This window comes from Cheilinus undulatus, linkage group 9 (assembly GCF_018320785.1).
Source record: "Cheilinus undulatus linkage group 9, ASM1832078v1, whole genome shotgun sequence".
NCBI classification, from domain to species: Eukaryota; Metazoa; Chordata; class Actinopteri; order Labriformes; family Labridae; genus Cheilinus; species Cheilinus undulatus.
The window spans coordinates 49,791,936-49,806,140 of NC_054873.1; the positions used below are offsets into that span (position 1 = coordinate 49,791,936).

The 14,205-nt window shown below is 41.5% G+C and overlaps 1 protein-coding gene across 1 annotated transcript in view; it reads left to right on the forward strand.

Moving 5' to 3' along the window:
* The first annotated feature begins 1,494 nt into the window (after positions 1-1,494).
* The window catches only part of LOC121514750 (neural-cadherin-like), a 244,359-nt gene continuing 231,648 nt past the window's right edge, over positions 1,495-14,205 (forward strand). Inside the window, exon 1 of the mRNA XM_041795036.1 lies at positions 1,495-2,485. Coding sequence (XP_041650970.1) covers positions 1,495-2,485 — 991 coding nt within the window. The remainder of the gene's footprint in view (positions 2,486-14,205) is intronic.

Below are 14,205 nucleotides of genomic sequence, written 5' to 3' on the forward strand. Positions count from 1 at the left end.
TAATGACTCCATACAAAGTAGAGGCAAAAATCAAAGCCATCCTTTATCCAGATCTTCATTTTTGGTTCCTGTGGTGTCAAACAAGAACCAAAATCATCTGATGTTTGATTTTAGTTTCAATAATCCTTGAAAAAAGTTGTTGTTTCTCAGGGCAACTGAAAAAAGATGCAACCTTTTTGTACTTCTGAGATGAAAAACTGACTTTATTCTCAGAGTTCTTGTTCTAATCTCAGAATTCTTTTTTAAATCTCAGAATTATTTTATTCTCAGAATCCTTTTTTATGCTCAAAATTCTTTTTCTTAATCAAAGAATTTTTTTATTTTCAGAATTCGTTTTTAATCTCAGAATTCTTACTGTGATCTCTAAATTCTGTCATTAATTTCAGAGATTTGACTCTAATCTCAGAATTTTGCCTTCAGAAATGAAATGCTGGATCTAATCTTAGAAATCTCTTTAGAATTTGATAAAAATTAGAATAATGTGTATCTTTTTTTAGTGGCCCTAATCCTCTTGCCTCATACATAGATTTCTACATGAATGTTATAAACTGCCTCTCTGCCCAGCCCTACATCCTCTGACTCCACACATAGATTTCTACATGAATGTTATAAACTGCCTCTCTGCCCAGCCCTACATCCTCTGACTCCACACATACCAGAGTTTAGAGGAGTAGGAAGTGTGCAGGCAGCGGGAATTAACAGAAGCCACCTCCAGATTAGGTTTAGCGCGCCCTGGGTGCTCAGCATGCTGGCAGAGTGGGAGAGAGAGGAGGAGCGACCTGGGTGACGGTGTTCATGTGAACTCTGCTTTGCATACATCAGCTGCAGCAGGCTGTCTTACATCATCATGTTTACACAGTTTAACAGCCCAGATCCCATCATTTGCATTTATATTGAACCATTTTCCAGAGGTTCCCACTTTCTTAGAGCCATATATGACAGCATGATTGTGTGGGCACGCGGCTGCAGGGATGCAGAGCGATGTGGGAACTGTAAGCTAAAGTTTAGAGGGATGCTCGTGAGCAAGGCAGCTGTGTCTGCTGCATGGAGGGGTTTGATTCCCGCCAGATGGAGCCTGAGTGATTTCCTCTCCAACACTTCTTTACGCTCAGAGCGGATTTGGAGGCTGGCAGGAAGAGTCTAGCTGCGTGCGCACAGGCTCAGAGAGACGACCGTGGTCAGGTTTTGAGGCGGGGACCCTCCTGACCATCACGCTGGGTGGGGTTCACCGAGGAGCTCCGTCCCCGCGCGCCGCCACGCCCCCGCGCTTGGCGCTGTCCGGCGCTGTGGTGCTGAACGCTGGGCTACGATCAGAGGCAGCTGCCTGCAGCGCCGCGCGGAGCCAGGAGACGGATGTGTGAGGATGAGGAGGCGTTAAGTTCACAGGGCTCTCCTGGAGGATCAGATCGTGGAGAACTATGACGGGGAAGTGTTTCTCTTTTCTTTCTGATTGATTTTCTCCGAGGCGCGTAGAGGTGCTGAACTTCCACCAACATGATTTGGGTTTGTGTCTTTCTCTGCCTTCTCCCGCCTGCTGCCGCCGGATACCAGAGCCTGGGCCGTCTGCCTTTCTTTCACGGGCATGTTTTTGAGAACTCTCCGTCGGCTTCCAAAGTGAACGGACTGAGCATTCCGCTGAGGCGCATCGACGCGCAAAAATGGTGCCCGTTCTCCGGGATGCACTTCAGACTGCACGGGAACGGCAGCGAGGATTTCCACGCGTTCTCCCACCACAAGAAGGGGAATATTCTGCTGAAAACTTGCAGGGTTTTGGACAGGGAGGCTCGGGCAGAGTACACGCTGAGTCTGGCAGCCTGCTGTCAGAGCTGCGTGTCGGAGTCCGTCGTCTTCGAGGTCGCGTCGATAAAAGTGGACGTTTTGGACACCAATGACCACGAGCCCGCTTTACGCAGTGCAGACAGCGTGCACATAAGTTTAGATGACACGACAGCTCTCAGGAGTGTGGTTTACAGGCTGGAGGCTGTGGATGCTGACAGTGGGAACAACGCAGAGCTCACCTACGTCTGCGTCCCCAAGAACGGAAGCTTCTACGTGGTGCCCAAAACCGGAGAAGTTCTGCTGGTCGACTCCATCCTGGGGCTCCCCTCTGAGGTCTCGTTCTCTGTGTATGCCAGAGACCACGGCTGGCCCCCCCTCACCAGTAAGGCCGTACTGGTCACCGTGTCCCCACAGAGGTGGGAGACGCGTCCTGGGTCAGCTCGGGCAGGGCGCTCGCCCCGGGCGTTGCTGGACCCTGGCACGGTGCTTTCTCTCAACGTGTCCGAGGATGCCGGCGTGGGCTCGGTCATAACCAGCCTGAGTCCCAGCAGGTTCCAGGCAGCCGCCTACGAGCTCATTTCCCCCGAGCCCGAGAGCTCCCCGGTCAGCGTGGGGCGAGAGAGTGGAGATGTGACGATCGGCAGGAGGCTGGACCGAGAGACGGAGCCCGTCCTGGAGCTCACGGTGAAGATCCAGGACAAACGAGGTGTGTGCCGTGTTCCTCCATTAATCCGCATTTAAGCGGGGTCATGAACCCCTCTCATAGCTCCCGGGCATTACTTACTCTGTGATGGTGATGCCCTATTAACATGGGACTCCACATCACTCCACATCACTCCACCATTCACCATGGTGACTCCAGCTGCCATCTGGACTAGGGCTGGGCCATACCGACACTTTTAAGGGTTCCTTTTTTATCACGTCAGACATGATAAGACCATAAAGTTAGATCACTGAGGTTTATAAAGAACAATCCATGTCAGACTGACGCTCAGGTAAAAGTTTACTCCAAGAAAACAGAGATATGTTAGTAAACACGGCTGTCAGTTACACTTTTAATCAGTTAATCTCAAGATTAATCGCATCTCTTTTAACACATTTAAAATTCCTTTATCTTGCATTTAAAATGGTTTTTGTCTCATTTTGGATTTTTTCTACTGTCTGATTAAGGCAGGGGTGTCAAACCCAAGGCCCGGGGGCCAAATCCGGCCCATGGTACAGTTCTACCCGGCCTGCAAGACCGCTAATATTTTTATTATAACTGGCTCACTAGTATGAGGTCTGCAGATTTCTTCAGTAACTCTGACAGAATTATTACTAGCCTTTATTATATATACTATAAATATTATGAATGTAATTAATGTAATATTTTGACCTTTAAGACTCATGATTTTAACATTTTTTCTCATATTTTGGAGTTTGAAATGCATTATTTTGAATTTATATTTTGATGGATAAAACTCTGATTTGATCTCATATTGTGAGATCAAACTCATGATTTTGAATTTCTTAATCATATTTTGACTGATAAAACTCATGATTTCCAGTTTTATCTCATATTCTGACCTTTAAAGTTTATTATTTTGATTTTTATCTCATATTTTGACCTTTAAAACTTATTATTTCAAATTTTATCTCATATTTTGACTGATAAACTCATGATTTTGACATTTTATCTCATATTTTGAAGTTTAAAATGTATTATTTTGAATTTTATCTCATATTTTGACTGGTAAAACTCATGATTTTGACATTTTATCTCATATTTTGAAGTTTAAAATGTATTATTTTGAATTTTATCTCATATTTTGACTGGTAAAACTCATGATTTGCAGTTTTATCTCATATTTTGACGTTTAAAACTTTTTACTTGATCTATCTCATATTTGAGATAACTTTAAACTCATGATTTTGACTTTTTAAATCTCATTTTGAAGTTTCAGCGTATTATTTTTAATTCTTTCTCATATTCGGACTTTTAAAACTTTGTGATTCTGAATTTTTCTCGTGTAATTTCCTTTTAAAGACTTTAAATTTCATGTTCTGAGCTTTTGATCTTAAAAGTTTGACTTCTTATCTCAGATTTTGAGCCTTCAAAATGACCATTTAGACTTTTTTAAATCTCAGAATTTTTCCCATAATTCATTACTGATGACATGATGATGACAGGTTCTGGTTAAAAAGGTGACCCTGTTCGGCCCTCAGGTTAGACCTAAATCCAGAATCCGGCCCCTGCTGTGATTGAGTTTGACACCCCTGGACTAAGGCTAGCTGACTTCCTGCTGGGACACAGGCCTGCTTTTATTTTGAAAGAAAGTAAGGACTTCCAGGTAGACTGAAAAAAATGGAAAAAGGAATTTGTGATGGATTGAAAAGGAAATAAGGGGATAAAAGTAAAACGTTAAATGCTGTAAGGGGTAATAAAGCATGAGAATAAGAGCAGTTATAAAAAATGGACGCCCCATATCTAAGAAAAAGTGTGAAATGTTTAGTCTGAATATGAAGTTATTTAATTTTAGGGCTGTGAAGATTAACTGTATGGTAAAGATCTGCAGTTACTGCATTAATGTAGTCCACATCCACACAGTTAAAAATGACCCACGTCTCTTTTTTTCTGCTCATTTGTGACCGACATCTGATTTTTTCTGAGAGGATGAAGAGTACAAGTCACACAGGATCTGATATTTTCATATCAGATTCATATGTGGTTCTAAATCAGATACTTGTCTGTTTTTATTATTGTAGAAATCAGTAGAAATGACACCAAAGTTTGTGCCGTTAGAAGCAGAATCGATGGATCTTCCTCAGCTGAAGTTCACTGTGTTTCTGCACTCGTACTGTAAACGTGCTGTAAGGGCTACAGCGAGATCTGAGGTTTTTTTCCTCAAGAGAGAATTATTTTTTCTGTTATTTCAAACGTCTTGTCATGATTGTCTCAGGGAAGCACCATAAAAGCTGCCTTTGAATAATAAGAAACTGATTCCAGGAACAGGTCTGTGCAGTCTTAGCATATCTGTTGATTTATAAATATATCTGTCTATATGGACAAAAGTATTCAGCCACCTGCCCATTACACCAACAGGGACTGTAGTGACAGTATAAACAAATCCATGTACTTTGATATGGAGTTGGTGCCTTTTGCAGCTCTGACAGCCTCCACAAGATTCTGGAGTGTTTCTGTGGGAATGTGTGTCCGTTCATTCTGTAGAGCATTTATGAGGTCAGACTCTGATGTTGGACCAGAAGGCCTGGCTCACGATCTCTGATCCAGTTCATCCCAAAGGTGCTGGATGGGGTTGAGATCAGGACTCTGCGTGAACTCATCAAACCATGTCTTTCTAGTCCTTCTTTGTGCTCCGGGCCGAGGTTATTATAGTTCACTAAAACTAAATAACTCAAACTAAAATTCAAAAACCATTATAGTCAACTGAAACTAAATTAAAACTAAGCTTTACCAAAAAAAAAAAAAACTGAAACTAACTAAAACTGTATAGTGCACCTACAAAACTAACTAAAATAAAATAAAAATGGAGACAAAATGTCCTTCATTACCTCCACCAAGGAGGTCATGTGATCAGGTGGGTTTGTTAGTTTGTTAGCAACATAACTCAAAAAGTTGTGGATGGATTTTCATGCAATTTTCAAGAATGTCAGAAATGGCATAAGGAAGAACTGATTAAATTTTGGGACTGATCTGGATCACTGTCTGGATCCAGGAATTTTTTTGAAGGATTCTTTATTATTGGGAGGTAGGGCTAATGGCGGAGGTCTGCGCTGTTACCACTTTACACCAGGAGATGGTGGACATGAGTAACGTCAATCCCAGCAGCATTTTGGATGTTTCTATTCAAAGTTTTGGAGTTTACAGAGTTTGAAAGACGCAGGCCTGGTGGAGGAGACGAGTTGGAGCATAACAGAGAGAAAGACAGCGAATTGTAGCGAGAATACTCTCAATGCTGGGAGGAATAGAGGAATATTCACCCTCTGACATGACTGTAAGTCGTCCAGTGAGACCATGGGTCCACCATGACAGTCCACACGTAGGGAAGCCAATGCTTTGCCTCACCGTGTCTCCACCCCACCGGGGAGAGTAATCGGCAAATTAGATTTTGGGAGTGATCCGGATCACCGTCTGGATTCAGGAATGTTTTTAAAGGATTCTTCACTACTGGGAGAAAGGGCTGATGGCTCTTGCTCTGGGCCACAGTCATGCTGGAATAGAAAAGGCCCTTCCCCGACCTGTTGCCACACAGTTGGAAGCGTAGCATTGTCCTGAAGCATTAAGATCGGCCTTCTCTGGAGATAAGGACCAGACCCTGAAAAACAGACCTGTACCATTATCACAGTCCAGTTTCAGTGTGCTTTATTACACTCCATCCATCTGGGATTTGACTTGCTGATGTTTCAGTGTTTACAGTTGTTTAATTTACTGAAGTTTTTGTCCATTTTAGACAGTTTGCAGGAGTTTGCCTCTCTCCTCACAGTTCCATTCACTTTCCCAAAAGTAGCCAGCATAGTTGTGTAATTAGGCGCTCATTCTTATGGTTAAACATACGGCCATCAATCATGACGTTTCTGTCCTTTTTGATTCCACCAGCTGTGAAACATGTAGATGTGATGTTTGGTCCATATCGCCCAGCCCCCCTGGCCTTGTGACTGTGATGCTCTATTTTAATGGGATGCTCCACTTTGCATGGTAAAACGGAGCTGCCATCTGGACACGGCTCTCATCAGTGGAGCTCCTCAACAGGCTCGACAGCTTCATGCATCCAGAGCTGTCAGAGCGCGTGCAGCACAGGCTCATTCTACAGGTGCCTCATTATCATGTGTCCGTCCGACATATCATGGCTGAAATAATGCAGCTCTCAGGCAGGAGATGCTCCTCTTTTTAGCGCTGTTTAAAACTCCTCCAGTTTATCCTGATGTGCATGAGATGTCTCAGCTGATTGAACATTATGAGCTCATTTGCAGCCGGGAGAAGTTTCTGCGTTTATGTATAAGGACCGTTATGAGCTGCTTGAATTATGTCCTTGATTGACATAGTTTGCAAGTGTGAAGTTGTTTTCAGAGCTAATCCTTGCAGAGTGGCAAACCACTTCGACCCTCTCTCTCTCTGTCTCTCATCTACTGGCATTACCCCTCTAATCCTCCTCTCATTCACTCTCCAGTCCTGGGGATTTGAAGTAGCACCACCACAATCAGGCAACCTCTGCTATCTCGGAGGAAAGGTGAAACTTGTCTGTGTAACTTGTAGGGGTGACCCACGAACAGTCAAATATTTGACGATTCGTTCGAAAGAGCCTCATCATGACCAGTCTCATCACTTATGAAACCAGGATCGCTCCATTCCAACCATAAGGGGGTGTTAGATGTCTAATTTTACACCCATTTGTCTGTTTTCTCTAAATCATGACTCACAGCCTATCTTGGTATAGATATTATTAATACTTTTAGTGCAATTCTGAAAATAACTCATGCACTTTTAATTAATCTCTGTTGCAACATAAGAGATAAACCTCTAAATGCAGTGTTGTTGTTTTGTAGAAGCAGTTTGTCGTATTTATTTTTATATAATCCCAGATGTTGCGGTGCTATTTTCATGTAAATGTGAAGGAACCCAAATTTTAATTCCTCATTTGCTCTAATTTACAGCCTCAGTAAATTAAAGAGATTAAAAACTAAGCATATGTAAGCCTGATTGTTATTTACAGCTTTTTTTGCATTGCTCATACTTGTTTTTCCGTTCTATTGCTGATTGACAACAGCCTTGGTTCAGTTTTTGTCATTTGATCTTCCTGTTCATTTCCATGTGAAGCAAAAACAAAGTTTTGTTCCGAGTTTCTCTCATTTCCTGTATGATTGAGGCTCTGAGCCCTCTGTGTTAGAAATGGGCATGTGTGATATGGTTGTAATGTCACCTTAATGCAGACTTAATGAGTGAGAAAAAAGACAGATCGAGTCCAATCAGAGGATAAATTGTTATTCTGAGTCTAGAAGACAAATAGTTTCATTATGTGGTGTGTCTCTTGTATAATAAATGAGAATAGGAATCAGTAAGGGGTTAGTATTCATTACAAATTGTCTCACTATTAACAGCCAATACAGGCCCATATTTACAGCTGATTAGGCTGAAATCTACAGACAATATTGGCCAACAATTACAGCTGATATAGGCTGATATTTACAGCTGATATAGACTGATATTTACAGCTGATATAGACTGATATTTACAGTTGATATAGACTGATATTTACAGTTGATATAGACTGATATTTACAGCTGATATAGGCTGATATTTACAGCTGATATAGGCTGATATTTACAGTTGATATAGAGTGATATTTACAGTTGATATAGACTGATATTTACAGTTGATATAGAGTGATATTTACAGCTGATAAAGACTGATATTTACAGCTGATATAGACTGATATTTACAGCTGATATAGACTGATATTTACAGCTGATATAGACTGATATTTACAGCTGATATAGACTGATATTTACAGTTGATATAGACTGATATTTACAGCTGATATAGACTGATATTTACAGCTGATATAGACTGATATTTACAGCTGATATAGGCTGATATTTACAGCCAGTTTAGGTTGATTTTTAAATCCAGTTTATCATGAATAGTGACAGAAATTCTCAACATTAAGCTTGACATTTAAGCTTGCTAAACTTTCCCTGTAAAAATGTGAAGTACTCAGATTATCCTAGAAAGGTTGTGGACAGTTGGTGGCTTTCTGCATCCACTTTCTAAGGTCCCTCAGCCGTGCAGACGTGGGTCGCTCAGGTGAGACAGAATGTGTGCTTTCACATTTAAAAGGTCTACAGGCACGTTCTGACCAATCAGATTCTCCTCAGCTGTAGACACCCCTTACTCAACTTTTGTTTTACTCCTGCAGAAGTTCGACTTCAAGCTTGTAAAAATGGCAACAAAAACAAAAGAAAAACAGAGAATCAAGATGATTTGCTTTGTAATTGAGCTGCACAGTGTGCAGGAAACACTGTGTGCTGTTTTCATTTGAATTGCCTGCTGCTGTTACATTGCACAGCATGCTCTGGATTGTAATTGCATGCCTGATTGGGACACATTCTTGCTAAGGGGTGTCTGGAGGTTTTTCAGGGAGAGCAAAAATAGTCTGAATTCTGACGGGCTCCTATTTTTTCCCCACAGATGCATAACAAAAATAAGCTGCTCTACCCCGTCAGATATTCAGATACCTTCCTCCATTTTACCTCTCACCTGCAAAACTCTCCTCTCCTGATCAAAGACGTGGCGTGTCCTTTATCCCGCAACTGCAGATTTCCAGACAGAATCCTGACAGGCGGCGGGGAGGACAGGCCTTTCTTCTGCTCATCTCATCCCCAATCCTCCCATACAGTCCATTTCTGCTGTTTTTTTATTTTTTATTTTTAGAGATTTAACCTAATCTCCCACGTGAATTTGCCTCCTACGTCTGGATGTGTGTCTGCTTTGGTGTTACAATGAATTCCTGGTTTGTCTCTCAGATAAAGGAGTGAGCTCACACACATGAGAGAGGCGGATGAGTGAGCTGCTTTGTATGTGAGTCTTTGGAGGTGTTTGTTTGTATGCATGTGTGAGACTGTGTGGTCGGACTGAAACTGACCCCAGGTACAAAAACAACCCTTCTAATAAGGCCCCATGCGTTTCATCGTCTTAACTTATCTCCGCACCGTGAACTCTCGGTTGCACGGAGCTGTCCGCCGAGCTGACAGTCACCTGCTGAATGTCAAAGAGAAAGCTCTGTCAGCCAGGCAGCAGTCTACCTGCAGTTCAAAGCGGAATCTCTGTTTACCTTACAAATATTTATTCACATGCAAGCGCTCGACAAAATAAAGAGCTCACTCACACAATCCAATGACACAGCATGACAAGCCCCGCTCCAAACACAGACCCAGAGCAGGAATAGTGCTTCTCAAAGACAGGTAAAAAGGTCCAGAGCTACCTGTGCCTTTCCAGGTAGCTTTTACTGCAGAAGCTCTGTGGGGATTCTGCTCTATTGTCGAGTCTTCCTTTCATTATCTCCGCACCTCGTGTGCACTGAGTCACTTTCATTCTGACACCAGCGCTGATGAAAAGTCCTGCCTCTGGTCCTTTTCTTCTAAAACACTAAAACTGCTGCTTCCAACACTTTTACACCACGATTACTAGACCTGCTCCTTATGAGAAGAAATGCAGCGTGCATTTCCATCGATTGAAGCTGCCAGAACTTCAGAAAATAAAATAAGTTAACGAATATTCAAGAGTGCATGTTTACCCAGTGGTTTCATCTCTCTGCTGTTTTATCTTTGTTTGCATCCTGAATCCTTGATTAATACAAAAAAACCTCATTAATCTGCACCAAACAGGGAACGGTGATCATGTTGTGCCCCTTATATGGAGCCTGTAGTCCTCCAAGCAGGTGACCCAGACCTGGCTGGTTTTAGCTTTAGGCAATGGTGGGCACTTGCCTGCGGCTTCCATGAGGCTTTAAGTATTTTCGATATAGGTTTGCATCAAATATGAGGACTTAAATGACTTTCAGTAGTTATGACTCGTATTTGCAATGTAAATGAGGGGCCAAGAATGAATAAAAAAGTCTGAAAATAGAGCTCAATTACCCAGAAAGTTCATGGGGAGGACCCTGGTCCCAAAATCAAGGTTAAAGCCCTGCAAAATGTCTTCATATCAAGCCAAGTACAGGGAGGTAGATTCACACAGGCATGCTAAAACAATGAATTGGTGGATGACTGTGTGGTTTACACAATGGAAAAAAATGTCAGATTGGAACTAATACTGAGATTTAGCCAGATATTTGCAGAAGATACAGGCCAGTATTTACAGTTGATAAAGGTTGGTATTTACAGCTAATATTGAGTTAAATTTACAACCAAAATAGGCTAATAATAGCAGATGAAAAAGGCAGAAATTAAAAACAGATATGGGCCAATAATCACTGCTGATATAGAATAATATTTGCAGAAGATACAGATCAAGATTACAGCTGATATTGGCTGATATTTACTGCCAACAAAGCATATATATTTACAGCAGATATAGACCAATAAATACAGCCAATACAAACTGAAATTTACAGCCAATAGGGCCAATATTAACAGCTGATATAGATTGATAGTTACAGCTGATATATAGCTAAATTTACAAACAAAACAGGTTAATGTTTGGAGATGAAAAAGGCAGAAATTAAAAGCAGATATGGGCCAATAGTCACACCTTATATATAACAATATTTGCAGAAGATAAAGACCAAGATTTACTGCTGATATATGCTGATATCTACAGTCAATAAAGGCTTGTATTTACAGCTGATATAGACTGATATTTAGAGACGATATAGGCCAAGATTTATGCCAATATAGGATGAGATTTTCAGCTGATACAAATTGATATTTAGAGAAGAGGCCAGATATTTACTGCTGATATTGAATGACATATACAGCTATTGTAGGAAAATATTTACAGCCATTACAGGGCAATATTTTCTACTGATACAGGCTGATTTGTACGACAAATTTAGGTTGACATTTACAGCCAGAATGGACTGATGTTTACAGCAGGTTTAGGTAGATATTTAAAATGTCAGATTGGCACCAATATTGAGCATTTTTTTGTTTCATTGGTCCAAGTTCCACCTCGGTTCTCTCTGGACACTCCAGCTTCCTCCCACTGACCACAGACGTGCTCGTTAGTTTTAATTGGTGGCTCTGAATTGCCCAAAGGTGTGAGTGTGAGTGTTGATGGCTGATTGTCAGCCCGGTGATTGTCCAGCCTCAGTGTACCCCACCTCTCGCCCAATGAGAGCTGGGATTGACCCCAGCCCCTGCAGCCCCCTGTAGGACAGCTGATGGATGGATGAGGATGCTTTATTAACCCTTGCCTAATAGTCATTTTACTGACCGGACCTTGAACATTAAAATGGCTGATATGAGTGGAGGATGATGACTGACCTGCAGCAGCAGACGAGGTTTTTAAGCCAACAGCCAAAGAGCAGCAGTTTAATCTGACTCATAGTGCTGATGTGCATTAATCCTGATTAATTAAGGGTCACAATTAGTGCAAGAAGTGACTGCATAAACATTCCCTCCTTCTAGTCAGTATTTAGTAGAGGCTCCTTTGTCTGCAGTCTCAGCTCTGAGTCTGTGTGGATCGGTCTCAGTCAGGCTCAAACATCTGGTCTCTGAGATTTTACTCCATGCTTCTTGTTAAACAGCTCAAGCTCTGTCAGGTTGATCTGGGATCAACCCTTTTCAAGTCCAGCCTCTATTCTTTACTGAATTGAGGTCTGGGCTTTGACTCGGCCACTCCAGAACATTCTCCTTGTTGTCTTTAAACCATTTCTGTGCAGCTTCCTCTGGATGCTTCGGCTGATTTTCTGACTGTAAAATAAATCTTTTCCAAAGCCTTAGTTCTCTGTCAGACTGAAGATTGTTCATTTTACCCTCTACCTTTACAAGCCTTCCAGGGCCGGCTGTTGAGAAGCATCCCCACAGCATGATGCTGCCACCACCGTGCTCTACAGTTGGGATGGTGTGTTTGGTGTTTTGTTTGGTGTCTAAAATCTCCATTTTGGTCTCCTCAGACCAAAGAACTTTCTTCCTCTTGACCATGGAGTCTCCCACAGTCCTTCTGGTGAACTCTAGTCCAGATTGAATCTGAGTTTTCTTCAACATTTTTCTCCATCTCATCTGCTGAAGCTTGGAGCTCCTTCAGAGTAGTCACAGGTGCCTTGGTGGCCTCTCTCACTAGTCTCCTTCTTGCACGCCCACTCAGTTAGTGAGGACGGTCTGATCTAGACAGATTTACACATGTGACATATTCCTTCATTTCTTCATGATGGATTTAACTGAACTCTGGAGGATGTTCAGAGCAGTGTTAATTTTGACAGCACATTTTAATTTAGTTTTAATTTGAGTCTTTTGCCAAAAATATCTTTTAGTTTTAATCATAATTTAGTCATCTAAATTGTTTTAGTTTTAGTCTAGTTTTAGTTGATGAAACTTCCCAACATTTTAGTTGACGAAATTTACAGTAAATTTAGTCGACTGATTGGATCTCTCCCCAACGTACCCCGCCACAACACAGCAAAAGCAGTTGTGATTGGATCTCCCCCGTATCTCATCCCACCTTTCCACACAGTCAGCGTAGCTGTGATTGGATATATGCCTAACTTGCCCCTACTTTCTACATGACGAAATTAGGTCTGATTGGATAAAGTCTCGTTTTTATTTGTTGACTAAAATGTCAATTTCGTTTTAGTTTTTATCCATGTGCACTTGTTTTTATTAGTTACGGTCTAGTTTTCGTCAGGGGATAAAAGGCTATTAACGAAAACTATAATGAAAATAATTAGTCAACAAAATTAACACTGGTTCAGAGACTTGGAAATGTTTCTGTCTTCATCCTCTGACTTAGACTTTTCCATAACACTTTTTCTGAGTTGCTTTGAGTGTTCTTTTGTCTTCATGGTGTAATGGTAGCCATGAATACTGATGAACCAGTGACTTCCAGACACAGGTGTCTTTGTACTAAAATCACTGGAGACACATTCACTGACCTCAGCTGATCCTCATTTCACTAACTGTGACTGCAACATTTTCTCTCTTGCTTTTGGTTAAAATCTGACTGAAGATCTTTTATTGAAACTTTTTAGATTCTATTGATCACAAAATAAAGATTTTATCATTAATATAAAAATAAAGCTAATGTGATCTTAAGCCAGAGTGACAGATTTTCAGTCTCTCTGCTCCTTCATGACTCCACTAACAACCATGTTTGCCCGCGTGTGCATGAAGCGATGTGGTTATCAGCTGGTGAATGCAGATGTACAGTGAATGTGATCATTAACTGGTTAATTTGGCCGTGAAATGCTAATCAGACCGATGCGAGGCTTTCTTATGTTAATACGTTTGCTGTGGTAACACTGTTCTGATTAGAGCCATCAGAGGAGCCGATGTTTGATGGAGATTAAAAAGTCGACTTTGACACGCAGATATCTCAGATTAATTATTCTGGCACGCTGCAGATAAAGAGGGCTGAAACAGGAGAACCGGATTACTCTCAGCGGGGGTCCATCCTCACACAAACACTTACCTGAGAGGAAATATGCCTACCACAAAACTCTTCCTGTGCCCTCTGGATGTGGCGTGTTTGAACTCGGAGCGCTGTTTTTAGTCAGTCTGACGACTTTTATGAGCTTTTGTTTGGGAAAATGTGGAGAAATAAGGTTAAAAATGTGCCAAAAGGAGTGTCAGGTCTCACAAGTCTGAACATATCTGGTAAGAAAAGCTAGTGTGTTATTTATGCATGAATAGAAACAGGTTTACACATGAAACAGATCTAAAAAAAACTGTGGAAAACTGTTTTTCCTGTAATTTAAGTCAAAAAAGTGTCAT